The sequence below is a fragment of the Centruroides sculpturatus genome, unplaced genomic scaffold (genome assembly GCF_000671375.1).
Source record: "Centruroides sculpturatus isolate CEXI.00-Female unplaced genomic scaffold, Cexi_2.0 scaffold47, whole genome shotgun sequence".
In the NCBI taxonomy this organism is placed as follows: domain Eukaryota; kingdom Metazoa; phylum Arthropoda; class Arachnida; order Scorpiones; family Buthidae; genus Centruroides; species Centruroides sculpturatus.
The window spans coordinates 770,880-790,228 of record NW_019384385.1 but is presented as its reverse complement, the minus strand read 5'-3'; the positions used below and the strand labels follow the sequence as shown (position 1 = coordinate 790,228).

The 19,349-nt window shown below is 29.6% G+C and overlaps 1 protein-coding gene across 3 annotated transcripts in view; it reads left to right on the top strand.

Moving 5' to 3' along the window:
• Positions 1-784: 784 nt before the first annotated feature.
• LOC111618048 (YTH domain-containing family protein 2-like) overlaps positions 785-19,349 on the top strand; it is a 35,188-nt gene continuing 16,623 nt past the window's right edge. Inside the window, exons 1-3 of one of the 3 annotated variants that reach the window (XM_023359470.1) lie at positions 785-904; positions 1,018-1,049; positions 16,431-16,489. In XM_023359470.1, the coding sequence (XP_023215238.1) occupies positions 1,019-1,049; positions 16,431-16,489 (90 nt within the window). In that variant the 5' untranslated portion in view covers positions 785-904; position 1,018. Of the gene's footprint in view, positions 1,050-13,387; positions 13,473-16,430; positions 16,490-19,349 lie in introns of those variants that run through there. The other 2 variants (XM_023359471.1, XM_023359472.1) reach the window with 2 other exon arrangements.

The window sequence follows — 19,349 nt, the reverse complement described above, 5'->3', positions numbered from 1 at the left end:
CATAGTCAGCCGGCCGGATGTCCGAGGCGCCGACCTGTTACACTAGGGACTCAAGATCGAATCCATCTTTCGCGCCTATTTTGTCCAAGACACAGAGGACCTTGTCCTCACCACCCGACCGTTCCCATCGTGGTTTTAACCGATCATGTAATGGATATGATTAAAAAGATTCTTTTAGTATCCATAGTGTGACGGCCAGTGGTCGAGCGGTTAAAGTAGCAACCAACAGATCCGAATGAGTCGGAAAAAACCTCACGAATTTTTTGAGTGATGGTCGATCCTGGACATGCTATGCACCATCCTTTACCACTTGGCCCCTTTATTGTGGGTCCGACCTAACCCATAATAGACTTTTTTTTAACTCTTTCCGCCCTGTGGGCACTACAGAGGGCCTCTTTTTGCAAGGCCATTATGGGTTTGGCCAGGCCCACAATGGAGCTGCCGGGTGGTGAGGGACGGGACCCGACATATCCGAACGGACCAGACCCCGAAAAATTCCTGAGGATTTTTCTACCCTTTCGGAATCGAACCCGGGTACCCCAGAGCGGTAGGCTGCCACCTTGACCGCTCGGCCATCCGGCCACTAACCCACAATGGACTTGCTAAAAACAACACGGGCGGTTAAAAACAAAAATTTGTAATTATTTAACGAATTATAAATAAACTGTATACTCTATAAAATATTATTTTACATTTTCTAATTACTTATTTACAAAAATAAAAAAAAAACTAAAAATAATTGTTAAATAAAAAATTAAAAATAAGTTAGATAAGAAAAATATAGATGGCGCAAGATAAAAGGGGCGGCCGATGACGAAAAAATGATGACGCTCTTTAAAATGGTTGACTACAAATCACATTCGGTATTAATCGTCTGAGTCAAATATGAAGTTAAACTGAGAGGGTTTGTTACGAAACAAGCTTATATTTTGAACATAAATATAGAATATCCTGAATAAATGTTAATTATTACTATTTTTCTTTTATCTTTTACATTTTTAAATCGAATAAAAACAGAATGCAACGTGCAAAAGGACAAATAAGTTCAGGTAAATGCGTAATTTGAAATCGGATAAATGTATTAATTTTATTATTATAATTACTACATTTTACTCAATGATACGTTTTCTTCTTCGAAAAGTTTCAAAATAATAATAATAATAAATGATAAACCGAACGACGACGACGAAATTCCATTTATTCGTATACAATACAAGTCGAACCCCCTATAACACTGTTGATAATTCTGTTTTATATGAATTCCATGTTGTACGAGTCACTTAGATTTTACAAATACATGAGCCATTCACAGCCCGGCAAACGTATTTGTAAAATTTAAGTGACTCGTACAACATGGAATTCATATAAAACGGAATAATCAACAGTGTTATAGGGGGGGTCGACTTGTACTTTAATAACACGAGATTGTGAAATTCTTGAGATTATTTACGTTCGTTAAAATGTTTTTAATTAAAACGTCGACAGTTACACTTATAAGTTATTTATTGGTTTATTAATAAACTTTTATTGAAAATTTTTAAACTATTTATTAAAAACAATTGTCTCTTAGATTCTATTTTCGTGGAAGTTTGTGTATGTTGTGGATTATTTCGATGTTTTGTAAATAATAATTTGGCTAAACACTACATCTATGTAAAGTAACAAATTGTATAAACTTTGATGAATTAAGATTGCAAAATTAAAGGTAAAATAAAATTATGTTTACGATAATTAATGTGAAATTATAAATATGCATTTATATATGAAATTAAACAAACTGAAATGTATTTAATACTGTTTCACAATTGCAAATTGTTTTGAATGTATGCGATAATTAACAAAAAAGGAAATAAAAAATATATATATATTTTCCCCCTAATTTTCTATTTTGAATGAAAAAATTACTGGATTTGCTTTTTGGTTTAAAAGATAACATTTTAAATTATTGTTATCTTCATTTTTTTATTACAAGTAATTGTAATAAAATAGACAATAAATTGAATGAAAATGCTTAAATTTTATATATTAAAATTATATTGTTTAATATAAAATAATAGATTAGATTTTAATGAAATATTGTTTTCTAGATAGCTATTTCTAAACTGGAAAGATAAATTTGGAATTATATTTCTATAAGTTTTCATAATTGTAATTTGAATATGGTGTCATAGCTTAAATACTAATTTTCCTTAAATGGATATTTCATTCTACATCCAGAAATTGATTCATACATTTTCTTTATATTAAATATAAACAAACATATATATAAATTTTTTTATAAAATTAAAAATATATTACTTTCTATAATTAACTATATAGTTGAGTCCACTTAATAAAGTATGATAAGGAAGGAGTTTGCTTAAGAAAGCACTCCCATTCTCTCTATTTTCTTTACTATGTTTTAAATTAGTTAAATTCCTGTTAACAGAGCATTCATTTAAACAATTTTCATATCAGTATTTTTAGAACAGCGGTCCATGTAAGGGAGCACTATTCTAAGGAAGATTTATAATGGTGTATCTTTTGCAGTACATTATTATCTAGGGATCTCTACATTATAGTATTTGTTGAGATTTGGTAAAAGATATGTAAATGATTTAAATAATTACAAAATAGTATTTTTGGGCCAGATATATTTTTTAATAATTCACTGCATTGCAAAATTTAGAAAAAGTTGGATAAGAACAGGATGAATCCTTAATGTGAAGCTTTCCAATCTAGTGCCTAACTCATCCATGCCTACTCATTAAGATTTATTTACAGAATTTGATATATAAAGCATATAAAAAAGTTTAAACAATGATTTCTTGTAAACTACTACTAATTGTCATGAGTTGTGTTACTGTACATTAGTGAAAAAGGTGTACTAAAATGTGTTAAAATTTTGGCAAAACCCAGGTTGTCAAAGCTTGAATGTCTCTGTTAGATTTTTGTTTTCATGAATTCTTCAGAAACATTCAACTGTTTTATGTAAGAAAAAATTATAAAATATGAATAAGAACAATGCCAGATGTGTGTTTGCTATCTTGTAGCTATAAACAAATTTTTAATATATAGTGTTTTTTCCTTCTCTTAAGTTTATTATTTAAATGAATACTTGAAGAAAACATATTCTATATCTGGAAAGCAAAACTGATATAAACAAGTTGAAGTATACTAGAAAAAATACGATATGAAATTTTATATTCTAAAAACTAATTAGAAGATTATATTTAGAAATAATATTTTATAGGATTATATATTTCTTTATATATTTTACTTTATTTCAGCTAGCTTTTAACAAATAGGTTAACTTGGATTTAGTCCAAACTTTAAAAAAAAAAATTAGTTTGTTAATCCAGCAAGCAATAATCCACTATGTTTGGTTATCCAGCAAACTTTGAAAAGTAGCTGATGATAATCCAGCATGCTAGTATTCCACAAATTAGAATCTATTTGGACATGTGGTTCATTAAAGACTGGGATGAAGGTAGGGTGTGACTGTTATGTTGTTGTGTTAGGAGTAGGGTTTCTCATTTCTTGGTCTTTTGCTTGTCCCGGGATTCTGAGATAAAAGTGAACTGGATTCCGAGATAAAAGTGAACTGGATCCCGGGATATAATTATTTTTAAGATATAGAATAAATCTTAAAATCGTATGATATAATTACTTTTCATTTTTAAGTAACTTAGTACGTCCTGCAATTTCCAAAATAATAATAATAATGCTGTATAAAATATGTATAAAAAATTACTTTTGAGTTACGTAGAAATTTTCACAAATAGAAAAAGTTTATTAAAGTTTGTTGAAAACTGCATACAACAAAAATGCCTTTGAATTGAGTTAAAAATTAAAAAAAAAATCAACTTAAATTAATCTTCTAAGTTAGAAGGTAATTTTCGTTATTTAAATAAAACATAATACAAAATATTATTGTAAATTTTTATAAGAAGATTTTAAAAAACAAATATGGTTGATACTCCAATCATTCAATCTAGTTCTTATTTTAGTCCTGCTACTGAGTATGCCCTTTTCGATTTAATTTATGTGGGTGGAATCATCTTTAATGCATTTAAGAGAATATGGATATTATGTTTTTTTCGCTTGTAGCCTAGAAGATTTCTAGTTCATTTTCAAGATGCGTTACAGTATTTCTTTTGCTGTCTAGTATTCTTGATTTGTCTACCATGTCTGCTTTAATAGTGGCATTGTGTTTACAGTCTGATAATTCAACAGTTTGTTTGGTTTTAATAATCAGGTTTATGAAGAAAAATTTCATACTTGCAGACTTTGTACTCGTTTGCATCCTTGCCCAATTTGCACAACCTGGCATTATGCAGTTATTGAAGATATTGGGCATGATTAAAAATTAAGACAGCATAAGCACAATTATTCCAGTTATTACAGGTTCTGACAAGTAAAGAATTTTCAGAGTCCTGTCACAAATAGGCTACGTATTGATTATAAACAATCTGTGACATGCCATAATAAGCAAAAATTTAAAAAAACTAATAAGCAGGCTTAAAAAAATAAATACAAATGCATTCTGACAGTTTATGGGTTAATAATTATACTTTCTATTTGCAAAATTTCCTCAAATTTAACACAAAATAAGAAAAAAGTGAATTTTTAAGAAATTTTCAGGATTTCCCGTGATATTTCAGGGTTAAAAAAAATAGCCGGGATCCCATTTGAGAAACCTAACCTAACTAACATGATCAATCTCCTATCGTGGAATCAATATTGATATGATCCAGAAAAATTATTCACTTCAACATACACTCAGACTCATTGAATATTGTACAACATATACACCTTATTGCTGTGAATCATTTTTACTACTATAACTAATGTTTTCAACCTGATCAACAGGCCATCATCAGATTATCAGTTTACTGGAACATTTACAATCGTTCTATAATTGAATATATATGCAATAAAAATTCAAATTTAAAATGGTTCAAACATTTGGTTAAAAATCAAAATATAAAATATAAATAATATAACTAATCCATTAAATACATAAACTGAACGAATCAAAATAGAGTGGAACAAAATAAAATGAAATACAAATATAATAACATAAGATATAAAATTACATCGACTGCATGCTATGCATTAGATGTTACTAGTGATTATTGATCGTATATTTCCATGCCAATGGTAAGCCTGTGGCATCCTTATAGTTTAAACATTTACCAGTCAGGCTGGATTTATAAATTTCAAACTTTTCCAAACTTAATGCTAGAGTCAGTGAACGCACCAGTGTAACAATTCTGGCCTCATCCCATTTGACTACCAAACCATGTGTTTGTGCCACTCTGGATAGTGCTGTAGAATAGTGTCCCTTGCTTATGTTGTACATGTGCTCCTTAAGCCTTTTGTTGAGGTTTTTGTTGTGACACTGCATACTCGTTGTTCAAACCTAATTGATCATTTTTATATGGTATCTTGTATACTCCAGTTTGCTGTTCCTTCTTGATCATATCCTTGTCTTTCCTAAGCAAGTTATAAACTGTGGGAATCCTTTGTATAGTAATCTTGTGTTCTTGTAATCTGCAATTTCTTTCGTAATATTTGACATGTTTCTGTTGTATGTGAACTTAGTCACCTTGTTATTTATATCTTCTTTTTCTTTTTTTGCTAGGATCAGTGTAAGAAATTATTATTATTATTGTAAGAACGACTTTTGCTCCAAATCCCAACATCCTAGCCACAGCTTTAATCCTATCTAACTCATGCAGTCTGTCGTATACGTTGGAGCAATAATGGAATGCCCTTCTAACTAGAGCTCTAAATGCTGAAAGCTTATACGTATGTGGATTGTTGGATGTTGAAGGGATGTATAATGGGTCGTGAAAAATTATTCACTTTGTTTTAACTCCTTATTTGTGTCATGTGAGATGCTTTCACTGGTACTTTTCATGTCTAATGCCGCAATCATTGAACAAGTTGTTGCAAACATCTTTTACGATTAGATTTTAAAGCAACGCCTGATGTTTGCGAGTTTTGACACATTGAATCTTCACTAATATACTCAGCAACATCTATAAAAGGAGCTTCTTTTCACAGCAATACCAGTCATTTGGGAATTGCTCTTTAATTACTCACAAATTGTTTTTAAGTGTCTCTCCAGCTGTCATTCACCTAGCAAAATCAATAAATAGAATCAATAGGTCAATCCAACTTCTAGACAGGAGTCTATTAAGAGGGTTTAAAGCCATTGACATAAAAAAGTTAAACTTTATTTGTTTGAACTTCAAAATGTTTTTCAACACATTTATGATGACAATTATGGTTTATTGCAAGAAAAGTGTATTTATAATTGCATAAAAGGTACTTATAATTATTCAAGTATTTTTAATTTTTGAGTAAGCCCTATTTGAGGAGTTCTGGATCTGTCACTACTACTAGGCAAGATAAAATATTAAAGGTTAAAATGTGTGTATACAAATTGGAAGTGTATAGCATTGATTCAAAATGTACAGCAATGTCTGCAATGTACAGGTTGATATAACTTATCAAATTTTCAAATTTACAAAAATGTCCTGTAATCCAATATTTTCAATAATCTTTTCCATTCTGGTTCCATACATGCTGGTTAAGAAACTACTGTAATAAACTATTAGGATAGACATGTATTAAATAAAACAATGTTTTGTATCATGTTTATCATAATTGGCATTGTGTTTACAGTCTGATAATTCAACAGTTTGTTTGGTTTTAATAATCAGGTTTATGAAGAAAAATTTCATACTTGCAGACTTTGTACTCGTTTGCATCCTTGCCCAATTTGCACAACCTGGCATTATGCAGTTATTGAAGATATTGGGCATGATTAAAAATTAAGACAGCATAAGCACAATTATTCCAGTTATTACAGGTTCTGACAAGTAAAGAATTTTCAGAGTCCTGTCACAAATAGGCTACGTATTGATTATAAACAATCTGTGACATGCCATAATAAGCAAAAATTTAAAAAAACTAATAAGCAGGCTTAAAAAAATAAATACAAATGCATTCTGACAGTTTATGGGTTAATAATTATACTTTCTATTTGCAAAATTTCCTCAAATTTAACACAAAATAAGAAAAAAGTGAATTTTTAAGAAATTTTCAGGATTTCCCGTGATATTTCAGGGTTAAAAAAAATAGCCGGGATCCCATTTGAGAAACCTAACCTAACTAACATGATCAATCTCCTATCGTGGAATCAATATTGATATGATCCAGAAAAATTATTCACTTCAACATACACTCAGACTCATTGAATATTGTACAACATATACACCTTATTGCTGTGAATCATTTTTACTACTATAACTAATGTTTTCAACCTGATCAACAGGCCATCATCAGATTATCAGTTTACTGGAACATTTACAATCGTTCTATAATTGAATATATATGCAATAAAAATTCAAATTTAAAATGGTTCAAACATTTGGTTAAAAATCAAAATATAAAATATAAATAATATAACTAATCCATTAAATACATAAACTGAACGAATCAAAATAGAGTGGAACAAAATAAAATGAAATACAAATATAATAACATAAGATATAAAATTACATCGACTGCATGCTATGCATTAGATGTTACTAGTGATTATTGATCGTATATTTCCATGCCAATGGTAAGCCTGTGGCATCCTTATAGTTTAAACATTTACCAGTCAGGCTGGATTTATAAATTTCAAACTTTTCCAAACTTAATGCTAGAGTCAGTGAACGCACCAGTGTAACAATTCTGGCCTCATCCCATTTGACTACCAAACCATGTGTTTGTGCCACTCTGGATAGTGCTGTAGAATAGTGTCCCTTGCTTATGTTGTACATGTGCTCCTTAAGCCTTTTGTTGAGGTTTTTGTTGTGACACTGCATACTCGTTGTTCAAACCTAATTGATCATTTTTATATGGTATCTTGTATACTCCAGTTTGCTGTTCCTTCTTGATCATATCCTTGTCTTTCCTAAGCAAGTTATAAACTGTGGGAATCCTTTGTATAGTAATCTTGTGTTCTTGTAATCTGCAATTTCTTTCGTAATATTTGACATGTTTCTGTTGTATGTGAACTTAGTCACCTTGTTATTTATATCTTCTTTTTCTTTTTTTGCTAGGATCAGTGTAAGAAATTATTATTATTATTGTAAGAACGACTTTTGCTCCAAATCCCAACATCCTAGCCACAGCTTTAATCCTATCTAACTCATGCAGTCTGTCGTATACGTTGGAGCAATAATGGAATGCCCTTCTAACTAGAGCTCTAAATGCTGAAAGCTTATACGTATGTGGATTGTTGGATGTTGAAGGGATGTATAATGGGTCGTGAAAAATTATTCACTTTGTTTTAACTCCTTATTTGTGTCATGTGAGATGCTTTCACTGGTACTTTTCATGTCTAATGCCGCAATCATTGAACAAGTTGTTGCAAACATCTTTTACGATTAGATTTTAAAGCAACGCCTGATGTTTGCGAGTTTTGACACATTGAATCTTCACTAATATACTCAGCAACATCTATAAAAGGAGCTTCTTTTCACAGCAATACCAGTCATTTGGGAATTGCTCTTTAATTACTCACAAATTGTTTTTAAGTGTCTCTCCAGCTGTCATTCACCTAGCAAAATCAATAAATAGAATCAATAGGTCAATCCAACTTCTAGACAGGAGTCTATTAAGAGGGTTTAAAGCCATTGACATAAAAAAGTTAAACTTTATTTGTTTGAACTTCAAAATGTTTTTCAACACATTTATGATGACAATTATGGTTTATTGCAAGAAAAGTGTATTTATAATTGCATAAAAGGTACTTATAATTATTCAAGTATTTTTAATTTTTGAGTAAGCCCTATTTGAGGAGTTCTGGATCTGTCACTACTACTAGGCAAGATAAAATATTAAAGGTTAAAATGTGTGTATACAAATTGGAAGTGTATAGCATTGATTCAAAATGTACAGCAATGTCTGCAATGTACAGGTTGATATAACTTATCAAATTTTCAAATTTACAAAAATGTCCTGTAATCCAATATTTTCAATAATCTTTTCCATTCTGGTTCCATACATGCTGGTTAAGAAACTACTGTAATAAACTATTAGGATAGACATGTATTAAATAAAACAATGTTTTGTATCATGTTTATCATAATTAAAAAATTGTATAAAACTGTAAATTATAATTATGAAATTTAATCTCATATTGTTTTCTAATATAAAAATATAAAATAATAATTACATTATTGAAGTTCAAATAGTATTAGTGATTGAGGTTTGTGAATATGACCCAGCATAAAAGATAAATCTGTTATGAAATTAAGAAGATTAAATTATTACTATTTTAAGTGCTTTAAATTGTAAGGTTTTTAAATTATAGTTTAAATATTTATTTGAAATACCTGATCATTGATTTTGGCCAGAAATTATAGTAATTATTTGATTTTGTTCTGCATTGACAGTATTTTTATTATTCAGAGACAAGCATCCTTAATTTTATTATTTTATGTAAGTGTATTTTATTATTTTGTAGTTGTATTTCATGCTTTGATCTCTGTAGTAATTTTTGAAAGTTTGGTTCCATGGTTTGGTTTGTTTTTATGGCTTATTATTATACAAATAAAAATTTTGTATTTAAGTAATTTTTCTTTATAAATGGAAATAATATTGTTTTATTAATTTATATAAGCAAATTTGATGACAGTTTTTCATTACCTGTCATCAAATTTGCAAAAGAAGAGTTGCATGTTCTTTGAGTTTCTTACCTTTCCAACATGATTACTTTGAACACCATTGTTTTATATGGCAGAAAATTAAGAAAAAAGCCCATTTTGTCTTCGTTAAATCTTGTCACTCTTGCTGTAGTTCTGTACAATTTTTTGTAAATTTTTTTACTATTTCATGCAGTCATTTTTTTTTACACTTTTGTCAGATTATATGGAAACTTCTCCATGTTTCTTGCCACTTTTGAATCTGGTATGACCCAATTGTTGTCTGAATTGTTTGGCTTTTTCTCTAAAGTTTTCCATCGACAGAATAATGTTGTCACATTACGTATCATGCATTTTTTTTAGTATATGAATACTTGCATTTACGCTTTGTTTTATTCTGTCAGATTCTGTTGTTCATTGAAGCTTCCTGAAAATAGCAGAATAAAATTTTTAAAAAAATGCAAAATTGTGTTTGCTTATAATAGAGTGAGGCAAAAAATCTGGACTGTTTTAAAGCATAATGTTTTTTTGAAAAATTGAAGTAACTATTAAATCATATATATCACTTAAAAAATTTTATTTACAGTAGTTTAAAATTAATGAACGTGATCCTATGTCCATGGTCAGCAATGTGCCATAAGTTTGTTTTGATAGACATGCAACTCTTGAACAGCCTTTGTGTCAATTTTTTTTAGTGAAAATCTGATTCTTTGGATCAGTTGTATAGTATTTTTTGCTCATCAACCTTGCTTGCATATTATTTGCCAAATATCCAAAGAAATTCTTAATTGGAAGGCATTGTGACAGATTTGATAGATTATATTCTTTGGGTACAAAAGAAATGTTTTTTTTTGCTTTGAAGAACACCACAATCAAATTTGTGTAGCGAGATGGTTTGCCAACCAAAAGATAGAATCGTCATTTTGATGATGCTTGTTAAGAAAGGGATTAGAATTTTCTTTAAACATTGTTTTGGTATGTGTCAGTATCAATTGCAAGAGATTACTCCTTAAAAAAATGGCTTAAAACACCTGCTGATGAAATGACAATGTAGCATGACTTTGGCTTCAAATTTCTTCTTAAATTTGTACTTCATTTTGGAGATACAATGGTGCCTCGTATAATGTATGCCTCAAATAACGGACGCTGTGAACAACGGACTTTCTGTTTGGCCATTACGTGACTCAAGCAATGGACTGGCTGCAAACAGCGGACTTTCTGCGAACAAGTGCGAATGATGTTTCCACTCGTTTGCCGTTGCCAATGACAATCTGCTATTTTTATAATATATTAGTATTATTAGAATATATTATTAATATATCTGAAGTACAGAGCTCCCGTTGGGATTCGGCTTGCTCTCTTGTTTATTACGTACAGTGCATCACCTCAGTGCAGGGGGTATTTACATTTATTCGGTACATTTATTAAAAACACAGAAAGGTGCCCACCTGGTGAAAGGTCACCAGGGAGGCAGCTTCAAAAAATTTACATATTCCAATGCTTGTTTTAGTAGATATAAAGCAAAACCACCCCATTGGCCAGATGGATGAAGAGTAAGACGTCTGTGTGTCACTGATTTCTTTTAATTGGATGTTTGTGGTTTTTTTTTTACCTCTGGCAGCATGAAGCCTAAAAAGGAAGACCTGTCACCATGGATGTGTATGTGTAAAGTCTGGAATACAAAATAAATGGTGGTCCCTTTTGGACAGACTTGTCTTCGATGATTAATAAAAACTTCCTTGTCAAATGGGGAGAGGTTCAGGAGTTTACCAACACTCATTATCCAGAGCTGAGGCCAACAGGATCAATGATATCTACAATGACACCCTTGCCTGTCATTTCCGACAAGTTTGAAGAAGAGAGAGAAACAGACCACCTTGGACATGTTTTTCAAGAAGCCAGCTGTCAAAAAACAAAGGATGGAACAAGAGGAGTTGACCCTGCAAGCTCCGGTAGCCTCTTCTAAATCTGACTCCGATTAAAAAAACAATAAAAAGAGACCTGCTGCAATGTGTAAAAAGTCTGTATCTGTATGAATGTGTGAAAAAAGTGTTCCTTCACCTCCTCACAACATCTGACTACCTGGCATAATTGGTAACTGCTCCATTTTCATTTTTTTATGGTACGGTTATTTTATGCTGCGGAACGAATTATATGTTTTAACATGTATTTCTATGGGAAAATGCATTTCGTATAACAGACGTTTCACTTAACGGACGTGCACCTGGAACGGATTAAGTACGTTATACGAGGCACCACTGTACTTGATTTTCATTGTTCATTTAGTAAATTTCGTTTCTTGGTTTCTTGGTTCTTTGCATGACAGAGAGTAGTACTTCTCATCATTCAAAACAAATGTTTTCTTTCCAGAATTTTTTATGAGCCATCTGCATTGCATTTGGATTTCAGCAGTGTACTCTGGGGCCTTCTTCATCCTTTTTTTTATGCCTATCTTAAGTGTTTTACCCATATATGTTTGACAATTGAACCTTTTAGCTGCCTTCACCTGGCTAATTGCATCATTGTTGTCAAAGATTTGTTGCAATACTTGGTTTTTATCATTCATAACAGCCAGCTTTCTTCCACTTCCTGGCCTTCTTTTCCATGCTCCAGATATTTCATACTTCTTCAAAATATTACATATCAATAGTAAAACCTATCCAAAACAGAACCTTAATAAAATGGAAATTTGCCTAAATGGGAAAAATTCTTACAAAATGCAGCAATTTTCTGTGTTAAAAAAAAATCTGTTCAAAACGGAAACCTTACATACTGGAAAAAATATTCTGTACCATACGAGTTTGGTTTACACAGGTTTCATCATATACAGTTGATTTACTATGGCCTTCAGCTAAAAGATCCTCCACCATCCATTGTTTTTTTTTTTTTTTTTTGTTCTCATTATTTTTGTGCAGTGTGCTTGCTCTCTTAATATGTCCCCGTTTTAAGTCATTTTTCTGAAATGACTTGCAAATGTTTGAAAACATCATGTGATGTAACTGAGCATGTAATTTTGACATGAAGATTTGATTTTAAAATTCTCTTTTTGCGTTCAAAAGTTATATTGCTCTAAACACATTCAGATGTTTTTGTTACATCCTGTTATACAAATTTGCGAGAGGTGACTTTGAGGAGAAGCTTGAAGCTGCAGAGAAGGAATATGTTAATCTTGTGCTATGAATAGTAATAGGATCAATACTTTTACATGTGCTAAATCCGTGTGTTATAAAAGGTTGACATAAAAATATATCCATTACTTCATAAGTAATAAAAAAACAACTTTCATTTTGATAGATTATACAGATTAGTCTCCTTAACCATACTTTTTACATAAGATTTGTTTTTATTATTATATAAAAATCCATCAGAATACATATACCATGTTATAGCTAGAAACAGCTATAACTCTTGTTCTGATGTCTTCATATGTTAATTTGAATGGGAACTGTAAATGACATGTAAATTATAATTTGTAATTTATCGTTATTTTCTGATAAATCCTTATATTTTCAATTAAAATTGAAAATAATTATTTAAATTTGTGTTTATATTTTCAATATTGTAACCATTAATAATATGATAACTATAATTGCTATTTTGTTTATGATTTCATGTATGTTTTTAAATTATGTTTTTTTTTTGTCCATTTTAAATTGAAATTTTTCCAAATAATTTCACATACTTTATAGTTAATCTATAATTCATACAATATAATTTGAAGTAAGTTCAGATACTCCTTCACTAACTAAAACATTGTAAGTGAAAAATTTAAAAATATGGAAGGTAAGTCAAAAATAATTTTGTTAGATTCAAAAAATAATATGAAAGTTTGCATACGTGTGTAATATAATGTTGTTAATGTTGCTACGGCAACAAACTTTAGTATTTAAATAGGATTTTTTTTATTTGTTGTATTTGTTAAAGTAAAGAAATTTATAGTTTTCAAGAATATTAAAAATGTTTTTGAGTGTCTTTGTTGTTACAACTAGTTTCTGAGTATAATGACTCCTTGTGATTTCAGTAGAAAAAACGAGTGCTACAAATTTTAGGAGTCGGCTTCTTTATTGGATAAAACAGCTGTTGGAACCTCTGTCATGTCATCAGGCTCAAATATTCAAAAAAATGGGAATTTCCCTTTTCCACAACTTATCCACTTCTGTTCTATCCAATATATAGATTGTTTTGAAATAATAATATCGATTTAGAAAGTAAAATTAATGTTTATAACATAAGCTTTCAGACACTTGCATAGTAAAATTGATAGCTTTATTTTATAAAAATTGAGGTAGCTATTTGAAAGACTGATAGATTTACAGAATTGCCAAATCTATAGTTGCTATACCATATGCTTGAATGCCTGTCTTTATATGATTTTAATACATTTCATTTGGAATGATTACTAAATTAGCTTTAATTATCAATCAGTAAGTGCAGTAATAGTCAATTTTAAATATAAGCTATGAAATTCTTGATCTTTATGCATTATTAATGTGTTAAATTTAATAATGTTCAGAAAAGAAGGTCTAGAAAAAAGAACATTTTTTTATAGTGCAGTTTTAACATTAGAGAGATCATAAATCAAAACATTCTGTAAAGAACAAAGTAACTTTCTTTTAAATTTTGTTTGGTTTATTTTACATTGTGTGTGCATAAATTTATTTTTAATTTTATTAGAATCACAATGTTCAGATATTAATTCAAATTAATTTTTTGGAATTTTTCAGTATATTCATGACAGAAATTGAAATTTTTTTAAAGTCTATTATCAAATTAAAACTTGATATTACATTTCATTAGTTACAGTAAGACCCCGCTTAATGCGGGGGATACGTTCCTAGATGGCAAAGTTTCTAAATGAAACAGCATTAAACGAGATAATTTTAACACAGAGTAAATAGGGAAAGGGGAACATGCAACAAAAGATTTTACTTTTAAGTTATTTTTATATTAATTTGCATAATAATATATGTTAAATAACACATAAACATATGCACACAGAAATGTAAAGTTCATTTGTTGTGACCAAAGTCCTGACTCTTCTGAAATTCTTTTGTGATAAAGTCGTGTAGTTTCATTTGTTGCTGTTTTCTTTCCTTAAGCAAATGTCAGTAGCAAGAGATCGCATCCAAAATATCTCATTTTGCTTTTGTACTCCTTTCAAAATCTGAATCATTCATTACAATTTGATCAATGATTTTGGTTATTGTTACCAAATTTTTACGAAGGAAATCTGTAGAGAAATTCTTTGTAGTTCTTCATTTTCAGAGTCACAGTTTTCCAGTTTACATGAATTTCTTCTTCTACCAGTTCTTGAAGGTAGTCGTTGGTAAAACTCTCACCAGAACTTGCAGTAACTCCCTATTATCCTGCTCGTCTACATCTCCCAGTCCTGTTGTATTGATTGGGTTGACAATTTGGTCAACCTAATGATACAGCGATAGGCTCTTCTCATTGAGAATTCTTGGATACTTCCTGCCATAACTTCTTTCACACTCCATTCAATCATTTATCAGTTAATTCTTGCCAAGTGAAAGTCAATTATGCCTATGGCATCCATGATGATATATTTTTTCCAAAATTGCACCAAACAGTTTTAAGGAAAGTATGGCACTATGACAAATTACCACCTTTTGCTGATTTATTATTCCTAAACACAAATCAATGAAATGGCACAATAATTTGAATCAGCGTAAATTTTGAGCTTTTTTTTTAGGCTTTGAGCAGACCGCGTTATATCACAGCAATGTTAAGTGGGGTCTTACTGTATATTAAACTTTGTAAATTTTTAAATATGGATTTTTAAAAATATGAATTTTTAAAAATATGAATTCACAAGGAATTGTGATAAGAATTAGGAAATTGATTACATTTTTAAATTTTCTTGGTCTATGGACAAGTTTTGCTCATCAAGTCAGTTTTCCTCTAAAAGACAAAGGATGAGTCTTACTTGTTCAATTTTGTTGTTCTATGGAGCTGGACAGTTAGACTCATCTATAGTCAATGTAGGAAGTGTTTAATGAAAAATTATCGTTTCTAGTATTAAGTAATATGCATTGTTTAATATTTTGATGTTTTATACCATGACTGTTCACAGAAAGTTATCAGTTAATGAAGCTTTACATTTAATAAATGAAAATCTGAGGTCAGAAATATGTAGTTCTGATGCTGAGACAAAAAAAATTGAATATGATTGAATATGATTTAAGCATCATCAATGTAAACACCATACTATTGTATTACTTTTTTACATTTAAAAAAAGGCCATTTTATTCAAGTTTTTTAAAACTTTTTTTCTTTATAATGATTATTCTGTTAATTGTTTCATGCTAACAAAAATACAAAGAAACAAATTCTAAAATATCATGACAAATATTTCATTAAAAATCATTTAAAAAAACAAAAACAAAAAATGCTAGTGCACAGGCATTTACAAGAACTTACCTCATTTGAAAGTGTTAAATTAGACTTAAAAGATTATATTTAAACTTTCTTATAAGCATCAAAATAAAAAAATAACAGAATAATTGTAAAAAACAAATTTTAATATCACTTCCTAATTCAGAGAAATTGTTAATCATTAAAAAGTACAGATTATTGGATGATTTCTCAGAAAAATGTTGTGGAAGAAAAAGAATAATATCAATAAAATAAGAAGCAACTGAAAATAGAAAGATTGGATATTTTGAAAATATATTTATAAACAATATTGTGGTGATAATATAACTTTTTCTTTCCTTGCAGGAAACAGTAGAGAAATAAAAGAAGAAAGATTGGATAGGTGGGGAACACAACCAAATCAGGTAAAAATATTTAATTTCTTTTGTAAAGTTTTATAAATTTCTTCAGATAAATGAAAACTTTAGGAACACTTCTTTTATATGAACCATTAACATAATTAGCTTTTTTATGCTGTGTTTTGCAATAAATATATTAATAGAGATAACGTTTACAATATTCATATGATTATAATTTGTTTAAATGAATAAGCTTTTGTAGAAGTTATTTTAATTACTTGGGTTTAAAACACCCCTACTTCTGTCATTCATTTTTCTGAATATAGAACATAGTACATTTTAATAATATACAAAGTGATAGCTGAGGCAGTTAAGCCATCAGCTACTGTTCTGGAGATTTAGATTGTATCTGGACAGTTTAGATTTTCCATTTGTAATCTGTTCCAGATATGTTGGATCTAGGTCCTCACCACCTGGTTGTCCCATTGTGGACTAGAAGTTCTGTATAGAGAGAGGTTGAACCATTTTGCCATATTTCATCCAACTTGACAATATATCCTTGAGCAATACCTGTTTCCATTTCTAAACAACGAACTGTTTAAATTATTTCATGTACAAAGATGTAATGTAATAATTTAAATATATTTTTGTGCTGTGCAATATATTTACAGTGCAAATTTTATGATATGTTCATTTAATTTAAATTCATAATATGTTTCAAGATGTGTGTCTAAATTTTGTTCCAATGTTTGAAAACATTTATTTTGAGAAGGTTTGATTTACAAAATGATTAGCATGTATTTTACATCTGAGAATGATTTGTAGAGTAGGTTGAAAACATTTGTGTGAAAAAAGTTTCTCAGCAAATATGATGATAGGGAATTTCCTGTTTTTGTGCTGAGGATGATTTCTGCTATTTGCAATATATTTACATTAAATAAATGTTTTATTATAAAAAATATGAACATTCGTTTTTTTAATAGAAGTCAAATACTGTAATTTTTTTTATTAATCCATGGGTTATCTGTTTGAAAGATGATTTGAAAGGGAGTGCCAGTTATACAATGGGGTAAGTTATATAACAATTTCAAATTTCAGTCATGAATTAAAACAAAAGGACATTAACGGTTTGAACAAATATTAAAACCGTTGACTCATGAAAAAATATTAAAAATAATTGATGATGCATTACAAAATTAAAATATTAAAACAAGCAAAACTCATGACAAATCCTGTTTAATCCTGACAGATCTTTGAATTGAAATGAAATTGGTATGCCTTGTTTTCTAAGCACTTAGGCTGTTTTTAATCAAATCTTTTGTCCTTTAATTATTCTTATTTGAAACTACACTTTTTAGTTTATTATAAGTTAATTAGTGTTTTATAACATACATTTTCTGATGATGATGATTGAATTTATTTTAGAATGATGCTCTAAACTTTTGTATAAACAAAAGTGTTTAGCTACATTTACAAACTAGATTTTATTACATGAAGGTTTTTTTTCCCTATCTATTTATGTTATGTGATGAAAACTTTTTATAAACAGTAATTATAAATGTTCCTATTATTATTAATTTTTGCTGTGATATAATTGATAGTTTTTAAAAATCTATTTAAATGAATGGATGTGTATTATTGTCATGTACTTCCACAGATTTTGTGTTACGGTGGCAAGTTAGTAGTTTTGCTTTGGAAACATATATTTTATATGTAAGAAATGCAGATTAGATCTGAATCAATATAAGTAAAAATTCAAGTGTAAATTTGAAATGTGTAAGTAATGTATAGGTCTGATACACTTTGGACTATATTTTTTTTATTTATAAGAATGCGTAATTAATTTTGTTCATTACACATTTTAACAAGAATTAATTATTCATTCTTACAAATAAAAAATATAGTCCAGTGTATCTGATGTACAGTGGGTGATCGATTAACGAACATAATCCATTCCAAGACTTTGTTCGCTATTCGAATTGTTTATTAACTGATTATCGATTTACCTTAGGTTTTTAAGGGAATTTGATTAATTCATTCTGGAGATCACAAAAATAAAAAATATATACTTTCTTACTATGTTTATTTATATGTAATAATAAAAATACATATATACATAGTCTTGCATCTTTATTAATCATGTTTTTTCTGTTTGTGGGGGTTAAACAATCTGTTCAATGTCTTGCTTTTTGCCAGAATTTTTCAGAAATAATTAATAGCATTGTAATTGTAGAGATCCCCAAGCTTATTAACCTCAACCTGGTTTGGATACCATTCTAAGACCATTGTTCTGACATCCTCCCACTTTTTCAAAAGATGTTTAATAGCAGATATCAGCATTAATCCTCTTTTCAGAAGAAAACCTATCTTGCCGAGTTTCTTGGTGGTGTTCTGTTGTCAGTCTGTTTCAGGCTCCATTATGATTTCTTCAATGTTCTTTATTTTTCAGATATGATTTTTGTTACTCCTTTAGCTGCTTAAGTCTTCTTGATTATACAGTATCTTTCTTAGATAAGATTGAACTGTGGCCTACTGTAGACCTGTTCAAGCCATACTGCCCAGCAACATTAGATATCTTATGCTCCCTCTCTATCTTTGCTATTATACTCTCACCTTTCGAAAATAAAAACCAATGCAAAACTTAACGAGTGCTCACCTGACAGTCTCACGAATACAATAAAAGAATTGTTTCTGTCAGAAAAATAAAAGGCTGGAATTACAAGGAAGAGTTTCAAAGTTCAGAGGAATACTATCCAATCAGTATATACTGGATTGAGTGTGAATGTCAACGTCTCCAGCACTCCAAAAGTTTCGAATTGTTGCCTGAAGACCAGTTATTTTATGTTGCTTCTTGTGTTTGTTCCATGAGGTGTTCGTTGTCTGAACATAAAAATCTTTCACAAAAGTGTTCGTTATCCGATTTGTT